The sequence below is a fragment of the Lygodium microphyllum genome, chromosome 4 (assembly GCF_053477565.2).
Source record: "Lygodium microphyllum isolate KBCC chromosome 4, Lygodium_microphyllum_v1.1.10, whole genome shotgun sequence".
NCBI lineage: Eukaryota > Viridiplantae > Streptophyta > Polypodiopsida > Schizaeales > Lygodiaceae > Lygodium > Lygodium microphyllum.
The window spans coordinates 13,198,417-13,222,833 of record NC_141138.1 but is presented as its reverse complement, the minus strand read 5'-3'; the positions used below and the strand labels follow the sequence as shown (position 1 = coordinate 13,222,833).

Below are 24,417 nucleotides of genomic sequence, written 5' to 3'. Positions count from 1 at the left end.
GGTAGAAGATTGAGCTGTCCTTAGGATTCAAACTCAGACCAAACACACAGACACACGCGCACGCACGCGCACACACACACACACTCTCTCTCTCTCTTTCTCTCTCTCTCTCATTTCATGTGGGGAGAAACATAGTTCAAGCAAGGATATGCCCTTCTGATAAGGTCTAGCCAGATCTGCAAGTAGGTGATCGAATAAAAATATATTAGATGAACAACATGGTGTTGCAAGCTTTCCTAGACTTTGGTTGACAACAAACTCTCCTTCCTCGTGTAACTCTAGCTTTCTTGTGTAGCCCCTGGACCCAACCTAGCCCACTTGCTCTCCCATAGAGAGCTCAAATCCCTCTCCTTGGATATAATGCAATATCATGCACCATTCTCTATCATACTCCAATGAATGCTCTTTTTATTGCCACTTAGTGCACTTTCAAAGAGCATGATTGTCAAAAGCATGCATGCCTACCCTCAAGCCATTTATGCTTGGTATACTTAGTTGCCATGTTGCCATGCCAAAATGCTAGGCGTCTTGCATACTTGATGCTATGAAGTATCCTCACTAAAAAGTAGAGGTGGCCACTTCAATTGTGTATTAGAGCTTGTGGAGCATTGAGAGTTGGAGATGGAAAAGGCCAATCCAAGTGTACATGGTTCCACTACCTGAAGAAGAAGAAGAAGAAATATTTGGTTGAAGTGGTAAGAAAGGGCCCTCACTAGAGGTTTCTGCAAAAGCTAAACCTACTAGAAGTTTCATTTAATGGTTGAATGGTTTTCTAAGGAAAAGAAGATGAGATATTTGGTTGGTGGTAAGAGAGGGCCCTCACTAGAGGTTATCCTCAAAAGCTAAAAGCTGCTAGAAGCTTCATTTGATGGTTTAATGGTTTCTTTAAAAGTGTTATTGCTTGGGTCCTTGGATAAGCATTCAATACAGAAATTAACGAGTCCTACACAATTATACTCTTCATCCCATGTTGCAACCTTTCTACCTTAGAACATTTTCCACTACTTTAAACCACTAAGAAATATCTACTCCCACAAGGTTATCCCAAGTCCCACGGCCTCTTTATCACCTGAATCTCATGTTAAAAGTTAGATAAAAAATGCATACAACTCATGCCTTCCAGATTGTATCGTTCTTTGATATGAAGTTTGTTAGACTTGACATAAGGAGGATGGACTGTCAGCATTTGGTTTGTTCTTTCATAAACGCAGTGATATCTCTCCTTGACAGAGGCAAAGACAAGGCCAATCGAAGTCAGCTAAGTGGTTGTGGCAAGGTTGGTTTTTACCAGTCCCTTGCCCAAAAGTGTAGCATGTATTGGTTCACCCTCAAATAGCACATTTTTCCTTTCAGCTTAAGCTGAAGATGGATCTTATAGTAAAAACTGGAGTTGATTAAATAACTGCAGCCAACACGCTCATAATGATGGGGTGGCGTGTTTTAACCTTTGCCTGAGGTTTTCCTTGACGTGCGTGCATTTTTACTTCCCCTTTTTCTGTTTGTTTGTCTTGCCCTGGTTCCGTTTATTCCTATGCTGCCATTTGAGATATATTTGGAAAGAAAGCCCAGAGAACACCATAAACACTCCTATCCACTGCTGAAATGACAAGGGGCTTCCTGTCCACAGGGACGAGACTAGAATACTCAGGAACTTCCGGGTGGTGGTGATGGTGGTAGTGGCCAAGGACCCGAATTTGCTAATGGTGAGAAAGATGAAGTTTTGGCCCACTGCTCCACATAAACAAAACAGGAGAATGTCCCAAGCAGCCTCTGGGTGTTCCTTACAGAATCTTACTGCTTCAAAACCCCCACCTCCACTCCACGCAAACAGGTACAGAAAGGAATAGACTGAACCCCACAAGTTCATTCCCAACATAAGGTGCCATGCATTTGTCTTTGGATACCTGGTGCAACCAAAAGATATCATGAAACGAGCAGAAGAAAGGCAGGTAAGGCCATGTACGTGAATACAGTGTAATTTATGCCTATATGCACATTCCTCTGTATCTAATGCAACGGGAATTATACTTGGTAGAAGAATAGTAGGCAGGCCCATGCATGCGATACACAGTGAAGATGCATTGTGTGCCTACCCTAATAGAATGCGAATGTCTATACACGCATTCCTCTGCAACTAATATGACAGCGGATATGATCCATTTTCAACTAGCAACTTTTAAGAATAGAGAATAGAGCAAGCTTTACTTTGCAGAGATAGAATCTTGGGTCGCATTTGTGAAACCGTCCATTGCTAAGTTTAAAAAGCACAAGCCATAGCCCAAAGGTGCATTTGGGCTTGCTATCTTCTTCGTCTGATTCTGAGGAGAAACAGAGAGTTCAGAACTCATACAAAAGGCACGTTGCTCCTCTAAACATGTGTCATGTGAACTAAGTCTACAAATTTTGGCATACCTTGAATAGAGCAAAAGCTGAAACGCCCCCAGCAACAAGGAAAGTACACAAATATTCTGGTAACGTATAGCGGACACCATAAATTATCGTTCCCATGAGCATGACTGAGCCAAATGTGAGGAGAATCAGTCAGCAAGAATTCCAAGTTTATAAGCATGTCTGTTTACTTGAGAAAGCTTAATTGGAAAGCCAACCTGGAATCATTTTGGAAGATTTAGCCAGCACCTGAAAAATAGCATAGCGCATGATCAGAGACCAAATTTATGTTTAGTCTGTAATAATAGGAACGTCTTAGACAGCATTAGCAAAACTTTCATTGCACTACCTGGTAAGATCAACTGACATTTCATACATTCTTCTAGAGCTGACAGTTGATTGTCAGACACAGAGAAGTGTAAACATCCAGAGAGATACAATAAGGTCAATGAAAACCTGGATAGAGCAAACTAAGGACATGCATTCAGCATAGGTCCTCATTGGGACTCTCTCCCCAAAAGCATTTTGCCGATATGTTAGCATATTTGGGACTCCAGGTAAATCAAAGGGCATATCACCAATAAACAAGAGATTAACAGATGATCATACATAAGATTGGGCAGAATACACCTAAGCAATGAACCATGAGAGGCTACAGCTTGAAAGCTTGATATATAAATGCATTATAAAAAGATCCTTCTATATATAGAATTTCCCATAAGCATAAACCTAGCATCCCCAAATGTGAATAGCCTTCATTTTAATGGAGCATAAGGTCCCAGGAAGCTGATTAATTAGCAGGAGCTACAGCCAGCCCTTGCTAGGTGCATCAACATTCCGTTACTTCAAGAGCATAAGCTTCCTCCTCTCAAGCCAGCAGAGTTCATAAGGTGCTCTCAAGAGGATCCTTCACCTACTAGAAGTACTTGATCGACACCCATGGGCAGAATGGAGGGGTATGCATCTTGATTGGTGCTAGTCTATTAACTTGTGTGAAAGAGAGATCACAGGACCATCATCACAGGGCAGGCCTTGTGGGTCAGGCTAGATATCAAGGATCCTTGCATTGGAATCCTGAACATCTATGCACTGCCAAAGGTTAGAGCACGGGCTGCTTTTTTGCTGCAGGTGGTGGCTGCCCTGCCTGAACTCGACTCTTGGACTTTAGGAGGAGACTTCAATGATCTAGAGATCAGTGAGGACTTCAAGGGTACTACAGTGGAGAGCAAGAGACCTAGAGGCCTTTCTGTTTGCAATTGGTCCCAGTTTGTCTGGAGAGACTTGGCCTTCCATATGAGAGATGGATCATTAAATTTTTGCTAGGGCTAGAGGCGACTAGGAGCTAGCCTCCCAGAGCATTTGGATGGGTTCTATGCAGGTGACAAGGGCAGCTCTCAAGCGGGAAAATTTGGGCAGCTTGCAGGAACCACACTGTCAAATCACACCCCAGTTCTCTTGACTCCAGAAATACCCACTTCAGCCCTAGACCTGCACTCATGTCGGATCCTAGACTTAATCTATGAGCACGAGGAGGTGCAGGTGCACAAGCAAATTAGGTAGCTTTCGGCTAGAGACTAGGCAAGGGAAGCAAGGTTTGCAGAGGAGGGTGGCACAAGCGCCGGGAGAGTCGAGCAAGATCTGCCAAGAGGCTCTTTGAGCAAGGCAATAGTGTTGAGAGGAGAGGGCATTGCATCTGACCTGGCAGCCATCAAGTGTTTGCTACAAGACTCCCATGCAGACCACACAATTGAGGCCCATGGGGTCCATGCATGAGCTGCCTTAGCAAGCATGGAGGACAAGAGGAAAGTTTTCTTTCTGCATCTCAGTTGCTTTCTAGGCACGGAAAGCAGACACTTCATGCAGTGAGGTTTTCCATGTACATCAACCCAGCATGACTGGTTACCAGATCCACAGCGTTCACAATCAGTCCAGGAGAGTTAGGTCTTGCCGAAGGAGGTGATGGAACTAGCCATTGACTGCTGCAGAACTATTCTAGCAGGATCCAATCTCGCCTTGAGTGCTACATTGCAGGAAGCAGGTGCGGGATTGCATTCTGTATTTGGATACTGATTCAATGGGGGCAATCCCTCTTTACACACTTCATGAAGCAAGAGGTGCTGCAAGCTTTCCAAACACAATGAGCAAAAGTACCCAAGAGAGAGAGGCTCTCTAGGACCTTCTTTTCACCTTCTGGGAGGAGATGGACCCTTTGTTCTGGCCTTTTGGGAGATCTTCAGCTCTGGTCACATGCCGAGTAGACTGTCTACTAGCCTAGTATGCCTCCTTGGAAAGGAGGGTCCAACTAGAGCAAGCTCAATGGTATCCGATCACCATAGTGCCCATTTCTTCCCTATAAATAGGGGTGGGCATCATTGTCACTACGAGCAGAGTCATTCTTCATCAGTTTCTTCACCCCTCAACACTCTTGATTGCCATCCACACCCCAAGACAGAGGACATCTCAGTTCGTGGAGATTTCCAAGTGCTGCCACCTATTCCCAAAGGTTGTCAGCCTGCCACAACTGTTTTTGGAGGACTTTCAGCTGCTGGCGACATCAGCTATTGCTGTGTTTTGCTGTCCTGGTGCTGACCTGCTCTCCGACAGCTCTAACATCACTGCCACATCTGCATTTTGACTGCTGAAGACCTTTTCCTTGCTAGTGACAGCATTTTTCCTGTTCAGACAATCATTTGGATGTTCGTGTACTGATGGGCAGGCAATCTGCAACAGTGCTGACTGCTGTCATCAAACTGTTTTACCGCTACATTTTACAGCATTTCTCTCTCCTATAGCAGGCGACTGCCTTCTGCCTTCGGCTGACATCATTTCAGAGAGTCTCTCTTCAGTAAACCTTGTGTTCTCTTCTCCAGTTGGCTGCCCAGCAGACGGATTGACAGTAACCATCATGTTGGAGAGATTTTGGCATCAGCTTCTTCAATGACAGCTCCTCAGGACTACACTTTCGTCCCTCTATTGCTATCCATCATCTTCCAATGTCTACCTCAACATCTCACTGCCCAGAGGACTCCCTCCACAAAGCATCTTTATCCACAAGTGCTGCTGCCTGATCAGCAGACAGTGCAATTATTTGGAGTTCTGTTCACCTCAATGCCGGTCCTAGAGACACAGCCACTCTGAGGCTCACTCCATTGTATCAGCATTCATCATGATTGGGTGTTCATTATTCTTCACTCTTCTGTGTTTTTGGATTTTCTTTGTCATAGTGTTTGCCATATACTCTAGGTTTCTCCTAGCAAACCCTACCATTTCTCAAGATGATATCAAAGCAAGCCATGCTAAGCTATTATGAGCAAAAGGAGGTTCTAAGAACCGTTAGATATGCTCAATGCCCCACCCTCCTATGGTGCCACCAATGATCCATGGTGATCTACGTTGTAAGGCCCCCATTATGAGAAAAAGCCATGTGTGAGCCTGAACATTGGTTGGGTCCTAACTTGTATGTCAAATGGGGTCTATATGACCAAATGGCAAAAAGATGACCTTTGTGGATCTAGCCTTTAGGTTAAATAGAGTAGTTATGCTAGTAGCAACTTGAGGCACAATACATCGAGTTGCGTGGTGTAGAGTTATCAAGGACTCTATTTTAGGGTCCAAGGCCCATAGAAGTGACCCCTAGTTGGGGCGTCTCAAGGGGACCAACCGCCCCCACCATGATGGGGGTCTGGGGACAACACCCTTGGCCCATCGGTAAAGGAAATATTCCCTAGAATATTCCTTGGCCGACTAGGGGAGATTTGTAATATGGTCAGACATGCTGACTAGACTACTTTCTCGGGCTATAAGAGGAAAACCCCTCCAAAGCCATTGTCAATTTATCTTTTACCCTGTTAGAGTTCTTCCAGCTAGTCTTAAGCTCTTTGCCTATCATCTTACTGGATCGCCATCTAAGCTTCACACTGGAAGCGCACATGCAAACAGAGCCATCTTTATATCAGTTCATTTGAACTTTAAGCAATTTCTGTTTCACAATCCACTTTGACAACAAACAAAGGTTATTAGATACAACCTTTTAACAAACCACTCTCCTGAGAATTGAGGTTGTTCAACTCTTTTGGCTTTGCATTCCACTCCACTGAAAGACAGAGGCTATCACGCACCCATGGCTCCACAAGGGCTGCACATTTCTACTCACTCCTTATGACTCCACGAACACAGACTCCAATTAGGGCATCAAGAAGATGATTTGTAATACCCCTTACTTCCATCCCTCTTCTACTCAATTTCGAGAGGCCACCTTTGGGAGCTATCAAGCTAGTTGTTCCATTATAACCTTAGATACCTTCTTTGGTAGCATCAAGGGCCCTTCCTTCATCATCAGACAAGTTGAAGGCCAAGGTTCATGAGGTTTTAGATTCCCTATTTCCACTAGAGGGGGATTCAAAAGGGGCTTCAAAGGGGAATCCTATTCCTCCAGCTCCAAAGCGGGAGTCTTCTTCCTCCAATTTCAAAGGGGATCACTTTTTGCACGCCTTGGCCCACTTTTCTTCTATTTTGGGTGCAAACATCCAAGATCTTCAAGATTTCCCCACACTAGAGCTTTGGATGTTTCAGCCAATGATTTGGTGGTTGCACCTTCACGTCTTGTCCAACATAGAACACGGATTGTGTCCTCTCTCTCGAGACCCAAGATGAGGACCTTGCATTTTCACCAATGTGCAAACATGGAGCTAGTGGCTTCTCTCCCAAGATTAAGACTCAAGCACCATCACATCACCTTTTCTACAATTCTTCCTTACACGTTTTCTTTTTGTTGGATAAGTTGGATTGCAAGTCTCTTTCGTCCTAAGCAAAGGACATCTTTTCTTTGCAAGCGAGAGCATTTTATTGGCAAACTATTGGCACAATTGGAATTGGGCAAAGCATAGTACGGGGGAGTTTCGGAAGAAACGGGGGAAACGGAAATGGTAAAAACCAAAGCTTTGGAGTTTCGGCCAAATTTTGGAAATGGGGAAACAGCGTTTCGCATTGCACACTAAAATAAATACAGTATTATGTGGATATGTAAATATATCAATGCCTACAATAACATGTATCCAAATTTCATACAAAACTTTTGAGTCCATGTCATATGATTGCAATCATGATTCATTACACATGTCACGACTCACGAGTGAAGATTGAAGAGTCAAGACTCAATGGTTGAAATTTAAGACAGCTTAACACAATTAAGACTCAATTTTCAAAACTTACGACAACAAAATGAATTATAATTTGACTTATGAATCATCTATGATCTAAAGAGCAGTGAAGACTGACATAAAAAACAGTGGAGACTGATATCAAGAACAATTGAACAAGAATCAAGATGCATAATAAGTGAAATCAAGATACAATGATACATGTATCTATATCATGTGAATAATTTGTTAAAACTCCAAAGTCCAGTGAGCACTGAGCACTGCGTACTAGTCTCTAGACTCTTGAAGACGAAGAGGAAGAGGAAGAGAAAGAAGAAAAAGAAGAGAAAGAAGAGGAGGAGGAGGAGGAGGAGGAGGAGGAGGCGGCGGCGGCGGGAGTTGAAGTGCCCCGAAACGGACCGAGGATGCCGAAACGCCAGTCTGTCATTTCCGTTTCAGTTCGAAACGGCCGGTCCGTTTTAGCAGCCCCGAAATGCCGTTTCGAGGTACTATGGGGCAAAGGGATAGTTATAGATAAACAAAGTGATTAAGAAATAAAGTTAACACTATTAAGCATAACACACTAATCTAATTGGAGCAAGAAAGACAAAAGGCTACATCTTGATAAGCCTTATTTTAGATCAAATGTGCATAGCTCCTTATATAGGAGTGAGACTTCCTTTACAGGTTGTGTGCATGTGTTGCCAACACACATGCCATGTCACAAAGATTGAAGCCAATGTGTCACAAAAGTTGTCACACTTGAGGGCATCCACTTGTTTCAATCACACTTAATGGACTTGGCCCAACATATAAATCTTGGATACCTCTATTTAAGTTAGAGGAGGCTCTATGCCAGACTTTGAAGAATTGATTGCCTTGCTACTCACAGAAGAAATAAAGTTGGGTTTGAATACATCTAGCAGTAGCAAGAATGCAAGTGGAGATAGTGTCTTTTATCATCAGAGAGGGCGTGACAGCCCATTTAGAGCTAGAGGCTCATCTTATGACCGTGGTGGTGATAGCTTTGCACGTGGTCGTGGTGATTTCATGCCTAGCGACAGGGGGAGAGCTTACTCTAGAGGTAGAGGACAGTCTACTCCTCCACATAGAGATGGTGCATGTAATTATTGTGGGCAGTATGGACATTTTGAAAGAGAATGTTATCACAAGCAAAATGCTATGTCTAGGGGTCAAGGAAGGACTCAATATAACCATTATGCAAGTGGTTATGGAGGTGCAAGTTATAGATCTAGAGGTGGCTTTGCTAGAGGCCATTTATTTGCCATGGAACATGTACTATAGGGAGCATGATACACCCTCCCAGTGAAGATGATTGGTTTTTGGACTCAGGGGCTACAAATCACATGACTCATCATGTTGAGTGGTTTGACACAAACCAGCAAATGCAGAATGAAGAGTGGCTACTGGGAATGACACTTTGCATAAAATTACTCATATTGATAGTGTGCCACTTGTCACTGGAGATGGAGCTGAAAATAAGCTTGGGGATGTACTTTATGTACCTACAATCACTAAGAACTTAACATCAGTTTAGACCAAGGAATGCAAGTGAGATCCAATAGATATGGATGTTTCATTGAGGAATTTCGAAATGAAAGCTAATGGTGCATCCTGATATTTGGAATCCATGTCAAAATGTTTCATTGAGTGGGAGATGCAGGTTCTATATCACCTTTATTGATGACTTTAGCAAAATGACTTGGGTGTATTTCATGCAACATAAACGTGAAGCCTTTGAAAGATTTTTGGAGTTTAAAGCTATGGTAGAACAACAATTCTGTTGTTACATAAAATGCTTGAGGTCTAATAATGGAGGAGAGTACATGTCATATAAATTTTCAGATTTTTTGAGAGATTGTGGAATCAAAAGACAGGTGACATGTAGGTATACACCTCAGCAGAATGGTGTGGCAAAAAGGAAGAACCGTATCATTGCAGAGATTGCTAGGGCAATGATGAACCAAATGAATATACCATTGACATATTGGGTAGAGGCAATGCATATTGCAATACATATCATTAACAAGACACCTATAGCATTGACTCATCATGTATCGCCGTATGAGAAGATGTATGGTAGGACACCCACTATTGCCTACTTCACGGTTTTTGGATGTGTTTGTTATGTGCATGTTCCTGATGATTTGAGGAAGATGATGGAGCCAAAGGCTATAAAATGCATATTTCTTGGATATCTTGATGAGAAGAAGGGTTACAAATGCTATGATCCAGTGACTAAGGAAATTTACATTAGCAAGGATATCAGATTCAGTGAGTATGAATCATGGTACAAGCCCAAGATTGCAATGGACTTGGATTCTTTTGAGAGTAGTGATGATGATGCTCATGGGAAGAAAATTTCAACAAATGGTAAGCATGGAAATCAGCACTTAGAAGATATGTCTAGACCTCCGGAGAATGCAAAAAGCAGTGGTAGCTATAGTCCATGGAGTGGCACGTTCAAAAGTTCACAAAAGAGTGCGGAAATTGCAAAAGGCAAGAGGCCTATGGCTGAAAGTTCAGAGGATCTATCGCATAGAAATGCACTATCACTTCATTAGAGAGAAGGTCATTGATGGAGAGGTTGACTTGGTCCATGTCAAAACAAATGACCAAGTTGTCGATATCTTTACCAAAGCATTAGGTAAAGATAAGTTTGAGTATTTCAAGAGTGCACTTGGAGTATTACCTTTGCAAACTCATTCTGAGCTTGAGGGGGAGTATTGAGAAATAAGGCGTATAGCCTAAGCCTTATCCTATGGTTGTATTAAGTGTGTTAGAGGCTCTGTAAAGGGTCCTAAAGGTCAATGTGTCTATCTCTTTGTGAGAGACTTGGAAAAGTAGACGGTAGAAAAGATAGAATGAGAAGAATGAAGAAGAAGAGTATGAAGAAAGCTTGAGCCTCCATATCCGTGTCTCAACCACCTTCCATTGTGCATCCCCATCGAATCTCTCATCTATTTTCAAATCCCCAATTAAACATTCAAAATGTTATGCATGATATTCCGTCCCTTAATGAAACCATATTGACGTGGATAAAACAAGCGCAAGAATACTTTCTGCAATCTATTAGCAATGATTTGAAACGACGTTGCTACCGATTGCACCTATATAGGGAGTAGTAGTGACTCAAAGCCCTGCCTTGTTTCCACTCTACGTGTGATTCCCTATACCCAGTGGTGAACCTCTTATGTGCGGCGTCACGAGGGTGTAGTCCTGGGATGTGTCTATGTTGTCCCGCTTTTTGGATTGAATAATACAAGAGTATACCTTGAGCTCATATATCGTGTTACATTTCTGTGCCGTGTTGAGTGCGTAACGAGTGCAGGTTTATCACACTATTTATACAAAGAACCCATAACAAAAATGGGTCTCCATTGTTTCAAGGAAGTTGAAGAAGGAACCTTGGACATCAACCGAAACACTGCAATCTTCCAATCTGAAGGCATCAAACCAAAATTCCAAACTTGCTAACACACGCAAGTTAATGGGTTCTTAAGCTGCTCAACATGGGCTGAAAACAGCTCAAACAGCTCATTAAGAAGCCCATCCCAACTAGGGCTTTTCCTATGTGGTAAATGGGACAGCACATCCTCCACTTCAGCCTCTGAGATATCAACCTCCATCAAATCAACCCATTTAGGCTTAACCTAGTTACTAACCAAGTCACAAATGTATCTACGAGCAGAGTGAACAGCATCAGAAAGAATATCCTGTGGACCCAACAAAGATTTATAACAGTCGATACACATTTGAATGATGGAGAAAAGTTCAATAACCATATCACCTTGCTCATCCAACAAATGCATAATATTTTCCTGAGCATATTTCTAGCGTAAACAAGCAAAGAACTAATGAGATTGATAGTTATTATCATGTAAAGCTTCTGCTCAAGCCAGCAATTTGTATTTAACATATTCCTCTTGAAGAGATTGAACTCTACATTTCAACCATTCAATGCATGTAACCAAGTCATCAGTAGTATCCCTTGACTGATACAAAGAAAACGAGTGAGCCAACAAAGTTTGTGAATGCTGCAATTCAGCTTGAGAAGAAGAAGCATGTTGAATACCATACTATCGAGACAACGCACGTGCATCATCCCAAAAGAAGGCCCATGCTTCCATACCCCCAGATAGAACCCTCGAGCTAAAAGAAATAATTGCTGGATACACTCCAAGAACTGATTTTGTAGCAAAAATGATTGATTAAAACACAGAGGAAAACAAGCACGCAGAGCCTTAAAAGGCACAAACCAGCCTATGAGTCAATTCCAAAACCAAGGGATAGTGATCTGACAATACATGTTGTCACTCCACCCACATATCAATCGCTGTTGGAAGAAAAGAATCGCTCTAACAAATGTATATCTTATGAAGTCTAGCCCAAGTATCCGGATGCTAAAGAGAGTGATAAGTATATCTAGACTATAAAGGATGCATCCAAGACCACATGTCTTATTTCAAAGACAGATGCCACTGCATCCCAAGCTTGACGCTCAAGACGAGTGAGGTGAAGTCGCCTGATCCGCAAACACACACATCTCTCTCTCTCTCTCTCTCTCTCTCTCAAGTGGCTATCCTAGTGGTAAGCCACTTATTTTATTAACCCACACACCTAGGATCAAACCCCCCCCCCTCCTCTCTCAAATTTCCAAGCCCACTAGTAAGAATCTCTTGTTGTAGCTCAGCTATACTGTGCAAAAGTTCGAGGAGTGAGCGTGAGAGTGTGACAGCTAAAGAGAGAGAGCAGAGTGAAAGTACTATTCGATATGAGTGTACCAACAATGTGTTGGTACACAAAGAATAAAATGTATTTACACTTAGGGCACGTAAGGGTGCATTCACATGTACAGCTAAATATTGTGCGTGTACTTTACACGGAGGTCAAACGGGTCTTTATCCCAACAACCTCCCACTTAAAGGTCCGAAGTGAACCTCTAACCAACACCCACTAGTCGTATACAATGCTCATGCTAAGCTTTGCTTAGATTTTTAGTGAAAACATCTGCAGGGTTGTCCTCTGTTTTGATCTTGGTCAATGTGATTTGACCATCTTCCAGAATCTGTCTGATAAAGTGATATCACGCATCTATATACTTTGTGCGTGAATGATACATGGCATTCTTAGCCAGATACACAGCACTCTAGCTATCACAGCACCCTGCCCATACCAAATACACTTTCTTTGTGTACCCTTTAGGTATCGAAGAATACACTTAACAACCTCCCAATGTGTTTTGCAAGGATTTGACATAAACCTGCTAACAACTCCTACTGCATGAGCAACGTCAAGATGAGTAGCAACCATAGCATACATAAGAGAGCTACAAGCTAATGCATAAGGGACTCCCTTCATAGCATTTGCTTCCATGTCATCTTTTGGACTATTGGCTTTACTAAGCTTAAGATAAGGAGGTAAGGGTACCCCAAAAGGCTTAGCTTCAGCCATGTTAAATCTGTCCAGTACCTTTTCAATGTACTTTTCTTGAGATTAAAACAGCAATTTCTGCATTCTATCTCTATGAATCCTCATGCCCAAAATATGCTTTGCATTCCCCAAATCTTTCATGGAGAAAGCTGATTTTTTAGGGCATCCAAGCTAGTCTTTCTTTTCCCAGCTAGCAACATATCATCCACATATAAAACAAGTATGATGGGGCTGCCCTCTGCATCCTTTTTCATGTACAAGCAACAATCTACATGACTGCATGTAAACTCATGAGATAGCATAAAAGTGTCAAACTTTTTGTACCACTGCCATGGTGCTGACTTCAGCCCATACACGCTACGTTTTAGTTTACACACCATCTGCTCTTTTCCAGGAACTACAAAGCCCTTACGCTATTTCATGTAAATTTTCTCATCAATGTCACCATGCAAGAAAGCTGTCTTTGCGTCCATTTGGTACAACTCTTAAGTCCAATACAAGAGTGAGAGTAAAAAGCATACGTAGAGTAGTCATCTTCATGACAGGTGAGAAGACCTCTTGGAAGTCAATCCCTTCCTTTTGTGCACACCCTTTGGCAACTAGTCTTGCCTTGTACTTGGGTTTCCCATCAACTGTCTTTACTTTGTACACCCATTTGTTTGGAAGTGGCTTCCTTCCCTTAGGCAATGACACAAGATCCCAAGTATCATTTGCATATAGAGATTTAATCTCTTCCAACATAGCTAGCTCCCAATTACTGCTAAATTCGCATAACTTGGCCTCTTTATATGTAAGAGGCTCACCCTCATCTGTAAGCATCACATAATGCAAGGAAGGGTCAAACCTATGTGGTTGCCTTCTTACGCGTGTAGACTTGTATACCCAATGATCAACGTTTCCAGGAATTGGATCTGCATCTGGAGGTATATTATTTTCAGCATTTATTAGCTGCTGTAAGCCATTTTCAATATCCTGTTCATGTTGTACAGCACCTTCATTTTCATTACCAACACCTGCATTTTCATATTCAGCAAGTCTATCTTGATATCCATGACCTCCTTGTGCTCCTATTTGCTATCCATCATCACCTAGCTCAAAAATAACCGGCTGATCATCAGTTTCAGCCTGTGGTACAGCATCATGAGGCTCATTTTTTGAAGCAATAAGTGGCTGCAAACTTTGAAATTTGACCTCTTTCATATCTTCATTAGAGGCTAAAGTACCTTTCAGCAATTTTGCCTCATTAAACACAACATTACAGCTGCGAATAATTTTCTTGGACTGAGGTAACCACACTCTGTAGCCAAATTCACCCTCATCACCATAGCCCATGAAAATGCCTTTGGTGGATTTTGGGTCAAGTTTGTTCCTCAACTAATCCCTAACACGCACATAAGCATCACAGCCAAATATGCGTAAATGGTCATATGAGGCCGATTTGCTAGACCAAACCTCCTCAAGGATGTCATTATTTAAGGACCTGTTCGAAGAGCAGTTGCAAATGTGAATCGCGGTTTTGAATACCTCTCCCCAAAATTCATGAGGGAGATTAGCAATGGACAGTATGCACCGCACTCTTTCACATAAAGTCCTATTATATCTTTCAGCCACTTCATTTGAAGAAGGGCTATAAGGGGCTGTAAGCTCCCTCTTAATTCCATGCAAGTCACAAAAGGACTTGAATTCAATAGATGTGAACTCACCCCCATTATCAGTTCTCAAGCATTTCGGCTTTCTACTTGTCTGAGTGGTCACAAATGCATGAAAAGTTTTAAAAACAGCAAACACTTCACTTGTCCTTTTCAACAGGTATACCCAAATCTTTTTGGAACAATCATCAATAAAGAAGATAAAATATACAGCACCACCCAACGATTTTACGGGCATACTACATACATCAGAATGCACCAAGTCCAAGACATTGGACTTACGAGAGACACCAGAGTAAATGGAATTTTTTATTTGCTTTCCAAACTGACACTCATTACAAAAGTCAAGTTTAAAGCCTTTTCCATCAACCCTCTTCAGAGAGATAAGGACATTAAGTCCTTTTTGGCTCATATGGCCTAATCTCTTATACCATAACTCCAAGTGGCTGCAAATTTCAGCAACTGCAAGAAACTTGTCATTCAAGGCTTTACAGTGCAAATAATACAAAGTGCCCTTCTTACATCCTTTTACAATTAGCATGGAACCCTTTTTCACTTTCCACAAACCACCACCAAACACTATAGTGTAACCATACAAGTCAAGTTGACCAACAGATAATAAACTCTTTTTAATGTCAAGTACATATCTGACATCTTTCAGTAGAAGCTCTTGCCCATTGTCTAAAGATAAGTGTACAGTGCCAATCCCATCAATATTGCAAGCATGGTTATTTCCAAGATACACCTTTCCATAACTGCCTACATTGAACATAGCAAAACACTCCAAGCAAGGAGTTACATGGAAAGAGGCACCAGAGTCTATAATCCAAATTTGAGTGACACCATCATCAACTGACAAAAGTGCATCAATCACATCAGTCTTGGTAATCTGCATATCTTGCATGTGTCATACAAGGGCATCATAATCAACGGCACATAATACATCAGCCTCTGTATCTGAAAGCTCTTCTATGACCACACTAGAGCCCACATTGGTCTTTTCCGTGCCTTTGGCTGCTTCAGATACATCTATCTTATCCTCCTCCTCTTTTTTATCACCTGCATTCTTCTTTCTCTCTTGTTCCTTCTTGTAATACTTGCAATCAGATTTCTTATGGCCCTTCCAACCACAATGATAGCAAGTAATGTCACTCTTTTCCTTTCCTTTGCTCTTGCTCCTATTTCTCTATCCTGTATTTGCATTTTTCTTTTCAGCCCTGCCTCTTACATTAAAAGCTGAGTTGGTGCCTTCTCCACTAGACATATGTCTAATTTCTTCATTCAAGATTGAGCCCCTCACCCCATCATATGAGAGATTGGGGTTATTGCTGAGAGAAACCACCAAAGTCTCCCAAGAGTCAAGCAGTGTCATGATCAAAAAGATCACCCTCAACTTATCATCAAAGTCCAAATTTGCATCTTTGAGCTGATTTAAGATCCCTATAAATGCACTCAAGTGCTCTGCTGCAAGCTTTGACTCATCCAATCGCATATTTACCAACTTGCACATTAAATGCACCTGATTAACAACTGTGGTGATCTCATAGGTAGTTTTCAGCTTCTCCCATATTGCATAGCCTGTATCTAAACCCTTAATGTCAATCAAGATGTCATCAATGACACCCATCTTAATGTAAGCCACAACCTTTTTCTTTACTCTAGCCCAATCTGCATCAGACATTAGTGCGGGTTTATCTTCCTACAAAGCATTCTCACAATCCTTTAGGAACAAAATGCCCTGCATACAGTCTTTCCAAAGGTCAAAGTCATGACCATCAAACCATTTGATTTCCATCAAACTCTTGATGTCTGAACTGGAAGAAGTTGCAACCATTTTATCACGAACACAAGAGCAAATGCCCTTGAAATGCAAAAGCACAAGCTGAACCAGCAAACACCCTGCTGTTCTTCCTCAACCAAAAATAAGTCTCTGCTGTTTGTACATGAACCAGCCACCACACGGGCAAAAAAAGCAGAAATTTACCAATTTCTGCACAAATCCCCAAAATTTCAGGTCCAAAATTGCATAAATGTCAGACAATCTGACCCAGCTGAGCAAAATTTTACCAATACATGAAAAGCCCCAATTTTTCCGGATCCTATATCAAGAAATTTTATTCCAACGAGCAAAATTCTAACAAATTTGACAAAATCCCTAATTTGATTGAGGTCATCACGCACAATGTCTACAGTTTCTTACATGAATGTCACAGCCAAGCACAAACAGAATCAAATCTAGGAAAAGCCCCAAATTTCTAGGCCAGAATTGCACAGATCTATGACTTGTGCTTGCACGAGTGAACCCCATCCAAGAAAAAGAAAAAATGTGAAATTAAGGAAGTTTTGATTTCCTTTGGAAAAAAAAAATAACTAACAGGCCAGCAAAGGGGGGGGGGGGGAGGGGTGTCGTCTCATTGACTCACCAGCGCGTCGCGTCGCCCGCTTGCCGGCGACCCACTGACGTGCATCTGCTGCCCATTGGCCCACTGGGCCTACTAACATTGTCCACCTGCTTCTCGTCGAGCTCCTGCAACGTCACCTGCACATGACTAGTCGTGGCGCCTGCTGGTCGCCACACCCCTATTGGTTGCCACATGCCTGCTACCCGCCCGCTGGATGCTGTCGCTTGGTGCAGACTGGTAATGTTGGTCAACAACGTGGTCACCTGACTCCTGGTCACAAACTCTAGCCGACTCCCTGCATGCCTGACGATCTTGTACCGCAAGCTCTGATACCAATTGTTGTAGCTCAGTTGTACTGTGCAGAAGTTCGAGGAGAGAGCGTGAGTGTGACGGCTGAAGAGAGAGAACAAAGTGAAAGTACTATTCGATATGAGTGTACCAACAATGTGTTGGTACACAAAGAATAAAATGTATTTATACTTAGGGCACGTAAGGGTGCATTCATATGTACAACTAAATAATGTGCGCGTACTTTACATGGAGGTCAAACGGGCCTTTATCCCAACAACTCCAAGCTAAAAGCAAGTAGTGATCAACAAAGTTAGGCAACTCATCAAGAGCTAGTATGACAAGAAGGACTAAGGGCATTTGGTTCTCATACCAATTGTTGCCACAATTGGGATTGGGCAAAGGGGTAATAATAGATAAACAAAGCGACTAACAAACAAACTTAACAATATTAAGCATGATTCACTAATCTAATTAGAGTAGGAAGCACAAAGTGCAACATCTTGATAAGGCTTATTTTAGACCAAATGTACATAGCTACTTATATAGGAGAGAGACTTCCTGTACGAGGTATTTATTTAGTACTAAATAATTAAACCATTTGGAGCATGTTCCTGCAATAGAAGAATCCTTTACATTGATATTCCCATCACAAATGACTGGTTGGATGCTCCTTTTCTTATGCATTGTTGATGGGCACACAGTCTACGCAGTGCTGACTGCACTTAACCTATTTCACTGCTGTGTTTTACACCTTTCCTCTCTCCTACAGCAGGGGATTTCCTTCTTCCTTTAGGTAACATCATTTTGAAGAGTCTCTCTTTAGCAAACTTTGTGTTTTTTTCTTTGGTTGGCTGCCCAGCTGTCACCTTGACAACAACCTGTTGAGAAACCCATTCATTAACTGCATTTCTTTTCATTAATTCATTCTGGTTTCACATTTACAGCCCCAAAATGGGGCCAAGGTTAGGCACCCACATTCTGGGGTACCACTCAAGACCATTTGTGCCAATGAATAGGGCACTGACTCCCTTCATTCTACACATTCATTCATCCACTCTCTCCATCAGATCACTCTATTCTATCCATCCCCACCCTATTCCTCAGCCTCTCCACCTTTGTTTACACCCCTATCCTGAGGAGATCTCAATTCGTTGGATGAACCTTTGCAGCTGTCTGCTGCTTGGCAGCTTGTTCCACTTCTCCAACAGATACTCCGCACACCCAATATGCTGTGTTTTGCTGCTGTTGGGCTCTCCACTTTGTGTTTCAGCCAAAGGCAGGCCACCTTACTGTCCCTCAGACTCCGGAGTGCGGTGGTTGCTAGTGATCTTCTCTTTCCTCTCTGACAGCATCCTAGGGTTCCACTCCCTCTGTAGCTCTCCTTCACCATTCAGCATTTATGTTCAATACCCTACTACTCAAAGGACTACGCTTCCCTTCCTTCACTAGGTAGATTCCTACAGATATTGCCACCTAATCAGCTAAGACAATGCACTTATCTTCGAGCTTTGCTCCATTGTATCAGCATGATTCAATGTTCATCATTCTTCACTCTACTTTTGATTTTTCTTCTCTCAGTGTTTCTCCCTACAAATGCTATTGTCTCTCTAATATGATATGAGTGCATACCATCCCGTCCCTTTTCTTGGCACAACCATTGTATCGGAGAGATTTCAGCATCATCTTCTTCTCCATTGGCTTCTCCAGACTGCATTTTGCTCCCTCTACTACTATCCATCATCTTCCAGTGTTTGCTTTGACATCCCACTACCCGAGGATTGTGTTTCGCTCCCATCATAGAGCATCAGATAGTGTAGTGACTAGTTATCTTGAGCTCCGTTCACATCAATACTAGTCCTAGAGACATGGCCACTTTGACACTCACTCCATTGTACCAGTATCCAGCACGATTCAATGTTCATTATTCTTTGGTCTTCAGTGTTTCTCTTTGTCATAGTGTGTATACTCTATGTTTATCCCCACAAACTCTACCATTTCTCCAAATGGTATCAAAGCATATTTTTCCATATGTCAATCTGGTATTAGAGCATACCAATTTGTCTTTAACAAAGAAGCCTAGAGATCATCTTTGAGGTGGATCTCCACCACGACATTGACCACCCTTCCCAAATAATCTTTTCTTCGCAATTTGTTATGAGTCTAGTAGAGCTTGTGACAGCAAAATGAAAAATGTACTGGATTTTGACACTAGGCATGCATTGGACAAGCACGCGGGCCATGTGGCATGAGGGCAGGGCAAGGAACAAGCTTCGATGTGAAACTTCCATTGAATTGAAAGTTTGGACCTTGAAATTAAGTTGCTGAGATTTATTGTTATGCTGAAATAAGTTTTTGATGAGGTTTGCTGCCCTTTGCATGCCTGAAGACTGGTTGCAACCTACGGAAGGTGTTAGAGCAAAGACCTCCGTCTTGTGAAAAGGAGATTGATAGACAGCCAGTCATTGGAGTCCACACATCAAGGATAGAGATAAGTTGCAGCTTGGGGAGCACATATGCATTTAGTGGGCTGTACTAAAGGCTGAACTTGCCCGTTCTATAACAGTTTGGAGAGATATCTACAAGGATACAAACTTCAGGATCCTTCAATAGGTGATGAGGAGCAAGAGAGGCTAGAGGGTTGGAGATTAATGCAATGATCCCACTCCTACCCCCTCATTGAGGGCCTATGCAACTAGGCCTTGGCTCAGAAGCCTAGTTTTCATCACCATGCATCCTTTGTTGAGAAACCATATCATTCAGTACCATTCCCTCCTTCATTTCTATTCTAGGTTTCCATTTACAGCCCCAAAAACGCTTTCTAGGCACTTCCCGAGAGAGTGTCTCTCATGGTGCCACCCGAGAGACTTCAATTGGGCGATATTCTAGACAATCTATGCCCATATATACGACATTGACTCCACCCATTCATTCATCCCACATTCATTCCTTCCAACATTTTGTCACTCTCTTCCTCTCTATTGCTACTCATACCTTACCCAAAGGATATTGCAATTCATGGTCTACATCTCTCCCTGCACCAAGTGCTCTATCTTCCACATCTTCCAAACTGCATTTGGGGCTACAATTTCTCTTCCTCCACATAGCAGCCATCTCCACCATTTGGCATCAGATTGTACCTGCGTTATCGGCTACAAATTCTCTTCCTCCACCTAGCAACCATCATCTCCATTTGGCATCAATAGACACCTGCATTTTTGTTGTCAAATCACCTCTCTCTATCTAGTGACAATGCTCACCACTTGGCGTCAGCCTCTCACGTTGTGCTTCACAGACTACCTCCTCCCTTGCTTCAGTGACAACTCCGATAGACACATACTACCTCAAAGACTTGCGTTTTTGCAATTCCTGCTCCATCAAGAGTTGGATTTCCTCATCTAGCGGGCCATCCTATTGATCCTCATCTTTTAGAGTATGCATTCATAGTTGGTGATCTTATTCCTCTACTCCAACGGCATCTAAGGATTGCGTTTCACTCCCTCAACAACTATCCTTCATCTTTAGATTACTTCAATAGCCCACTACTTAAAGGACTACATTTTGCTCCCTCTACAGTGCAGGCTTCCTTTAGGTGCTACCACCTGATTCAAATAGGATAGTGTAGTCATCTTCAAAGCTTCAACTCTACTACATTAGCTTTGTTCACTTAGCATGATTCAATGCTTCATCATCTTTTTCTATGTTATTGGAGTTTCTCTTCTCTCTTAGTGTTTGTTGTACACAATATGTTTCTCCCCGCAAGCCCTACTATCTTTCTAGTTTACTTTCATGCTAGTCATTTCTTAACATGGCATTAGAGCATACCTCACTGCTTGACATCCTTATGCACGAAGTATGTAGGGTCAAAGGCACACCCGAAAACATGATCTTCACTATACAAGGATGGCACGTTTACACTAGACAGATAACAATAGGCCTTAGCTTTGCTCAACCTCCCTTGTATAATGATCCAAATCAGAGGACTCCAAGGGAAGTCATGGAGGCTTAACCCATACATCACTTGGTTAGATATCTAGGAGTGGGAGCTATGGATTTAGAAGGTCTAAGGTTTGAATGAGTTGGACTAGGATCTAGAAGAGTGGAGTTGGCTTGCCTCATTGGTTTTAGAGAAGACAATGAGTTTGTTCATGGGCATAGCCTGGATTGGCAAGGATCTTTTCATGCAAGATAATGTCACTTGGGCTTGCGCATGTATTAGACACTTAGCAAAGCATAGCATTACAGACCCCTTCAAACGTACTTTCTGGAGACACCTATGATTAGCTAGCAATTGAGGAGGATCTTGTACTTCTTATGGCTAGTAGCCCATGGGTGTCTAGCAATAGGCAACTGGTTGCCTTAGATGTAGCAGGATAGGATTTGCTAGCATTGCCGACAATGATGCTTGGAGACCCGGAACCACTATTTATGGTCTCGTGAGACTCCATAGCTGGTTTGGTGAGGAGCTTGCAAGATCCTTCATCATTTAGAGCCCAACCTCAAGTCTATCACCTAGCGTGCTTTTTGTTAGCAGTCAATCAATGATACATATCACCTACTCTATGAGACAGAGGTACATGGCACAATCTTCATCATCAAGGATGGTTCATGTGCAATAGCGAACTTGGAGGCTTTGCCCAACCAACGTGTATTGGAGCCTGCTACGCCACGATTAGAGGTGTGGGAGATTATCAATAGAGCACCCCCATAGGGTGGCATATTTGGAAGACCCACTACCAACTGATTTTCAATGGAGAGAGCCGTTCAGTTGTATACCACCTTGATGGGACTCATGTTGTCCATAATTCACTCCCTCAAAGAACATTGGGAGCAGCTTTAGGGGGACTCTCAAAATCAACATACATACTACCAGCTGATTTTCAATGGAGAAAGCCGTTCAATTGTATACCACCTTGATGGGACTCACGTTGTCCATAATTCACTCCCTCAAAGATCATTGGGCACAGCTTTTGGGGGACTCTCGAAATCAACATACATACATACATATAGTATGTATGTACTTGTGTGTGTGTGTGTGTGTGTGTGTGTGTGTGTAAAATAGTTTATACATATTATGTTTATCATTGCACATTAGTTGTAACTTTGGAATTTTATGATTCCTATAAATGCAAAAAGGTATGTATGTATGTATGTATGTACGTATTTGGATTCTTCTAGCAAAGATCAAACAATCTTAACAAGAGTGGCTGGAGCAGAGTGATGCTATGTGGCAATGTGGCGAGAGGAACTTGGAAGGACCATGTTTAGCCAGTTGCTTGTCTAACTGCATCTACTGGCTGCATTGAAAGATTTTCTCTGTGGCTTGTACTCTTCCTTTACACCTTACCGTTGTTCATGCTAATATAGCAAATGATCCTAACTTAATGTTTATCACTGCCTATTAGATTTATGAACGACATAAAAGACATGAACTGATCCTTCTAGCAAAGGTCATGCAGTACTGAAAGAAGTGGCTGAAGTGGAGTGGGGCCATGTGGCAATTTCATGGTGGACATGTAGCTGGACCAGATTGAGCTATTCTCTTGTCTGTTTGCATCCCAAAACTGCATTTTCCAACCTATTAAAAGACTCGTCTCAGTACCTATAATCCTTCTTTTTGTCTTATCATTATTCATGCTAAATGACCAACAGTTCTGAATCTGACATTTCATTTTTATCTCGACCCATTGTGTTTACTTTCTGTTTCTTTGCTGGAGAATTCACACTAAGCAGCCGACATGAATCTGGGATTTTATGTTTATCTCAACCTATTATGTTTGTGTTCTGCTTCTTTGTTAGAGACATAATTTTGTCTAGCAGAATGGATGAATTAAAACCTCTATGATATTACTACTTTACTACTTATAAGCCCCAATCTTGGCTGCTTTTCACGCATATTTTGCATACTATTTTGTCATCAAGAAAACAAGACATTACAGCTCAACCCCTCATAAAGTTGACCGTCATGTACCATAGAAGACTGTGATTTGTATCTGAATACCTGAGCAGGATAACTGATGTACTTTAGCGCCTGAATGCCACATGCTGGTCCAATAGAATTAGTGATGCTGGGACTCCAGTATATCCATAATGGAGCTTGGTGGTTGCTCCTTTTTGTCCACAGAAGAATTACTGAATCCAGTATACAAGCATGTTAATAAATAGCCTTTTAAACATAAGTTCCCAAAAAAAGGAATTCGGCAGAACAATCTATTTCAAGACAATATTTAGCATCATACGCTATTGATGTGCTAAACAGTATAGCAGGGCAAATGAATAGCAGAGACACTTACCGAATACAGACCAAAAGAAACACACAACATTTTGTGCAAAATTCAGGAACGGCAGGTGCTTGAATCTCTGGCCATCAGGACCAAATCTCTTCGTTGAGCTGCAGAGACACACATGTTCATTGAGATTAACATGAATCCTAATGATTTGGCTGCAAGCAAAGAACCACAAAGACGAGATTGATATATTGAGGCCAGAAACGAACACGGACAAGAGCATGTAATTCAAAGGCCCGAACTTGTGTCTTGAAGCATCAGGAGTTACAGAAACAAAAATGTGTGTGCTTGGAACAGAAAGAGCAAGAAACAAGACTTGACTTACAGAGTCTCTTGCAGAACGCCTTGGGTAACGTAAGCGGAGAAGATGCCGGCAGCACATACGCACAGGAGAAGCACGCGGCCGATCCCTGCTTGCGCTCCCATCCGATAGTAATCTCTCTCTCTCTCTCTCTCTTTCTCTCTCTCTCTCTCTCTCTGTGTGAGAGATCGTCTTCGAGGGCGTGCGCTTGGCTCTAGAGTCTACACGGCAGTTGGTCACCCCTCTCTCTCTCTCTCGGTTTTCTTCTTTTTCGGTTTGTTCGTCGCCCATCTCTCTCTCTCTCGGTTTTCTTCTTTTTCGGTTTGTTCGTTTTTTTCCTCTCTCTCTCTCTCTCTCGCTCTCTCGTTTTCTGTTTCATCTGATTGGTCCAGCCGCCCCAGCCGCGCTTCTGATTGGCTGACTCATTCACCACCACGTAGCTTTGCTTCATCGTATCACGTATCGTCAACGCTCCTATATTCGCTCATAATTAATGGCCTTTGCAAAATT

At 42.3% G+C, this 24,417-nt stretch overlaps 1 protein-coding gene across 1 annotated transcript; it reads right to left on the bottom strand.

Moving 5' to 3' along the window:
- Positions 1-1,056: 1,056 nt before the first annotated feature.
- Positions 1,057-24,212, bottom strand: LOC148036805 (UDP-galactose/UDP-glucose transporter 3-like). The gene is made up of 7 exons (XM_087675694.1): positions 23,932-24,212; positions 23,613-23,710; positions 23,321-23,451; positions 2,607-2,637; positions 2,413-2,516; positions 2,206-2,318; positions 1,057-1,904 (listed from the first exon to the last, which is right to left on the bottom strand). Exons 1-7 carry the CDS (start codon positions 24,030-24,032, stop codon positions 1,481-1,483), a joined length of 1,002 nt encoding a protein of 333 aa, XP_087531820.1. The 5' UTR covers positions 24,033-24,212; the 3' UTR covers positions 1,057-1,480.
- Positions 24,213-24,417: the final 205 nt, after the last annotated feature.

What these genes read in the sequence shown, in the direction of transcription:
- LOC148036805 (XM_087675694.1), bottom strand. Translation starts at nt 24,032, where the DNA reads ATGGGAGCGCAAGCAGGGATCGGCCGCGTGCTTCTCCTGTGCGTATGT. An exon ending in TTTCTTTTGGTCTGTATTCG is followed by an intron (nt 23,452 to 23,612) that starts GTAAGTGTCTCT and finishes TACTGGATTCAG; the next exon opens with TAATTCTTCTGTGGACAAAA. An exon ending in CAGCTTTTGCTCTATTCAAG is followed by an intron (nt 2,319 to 2,412) that starts GTATGCCAAAAT and finishes GTTTCTCCTCAG; the next exon opens with AATCAGACGAAGAAGATAGC.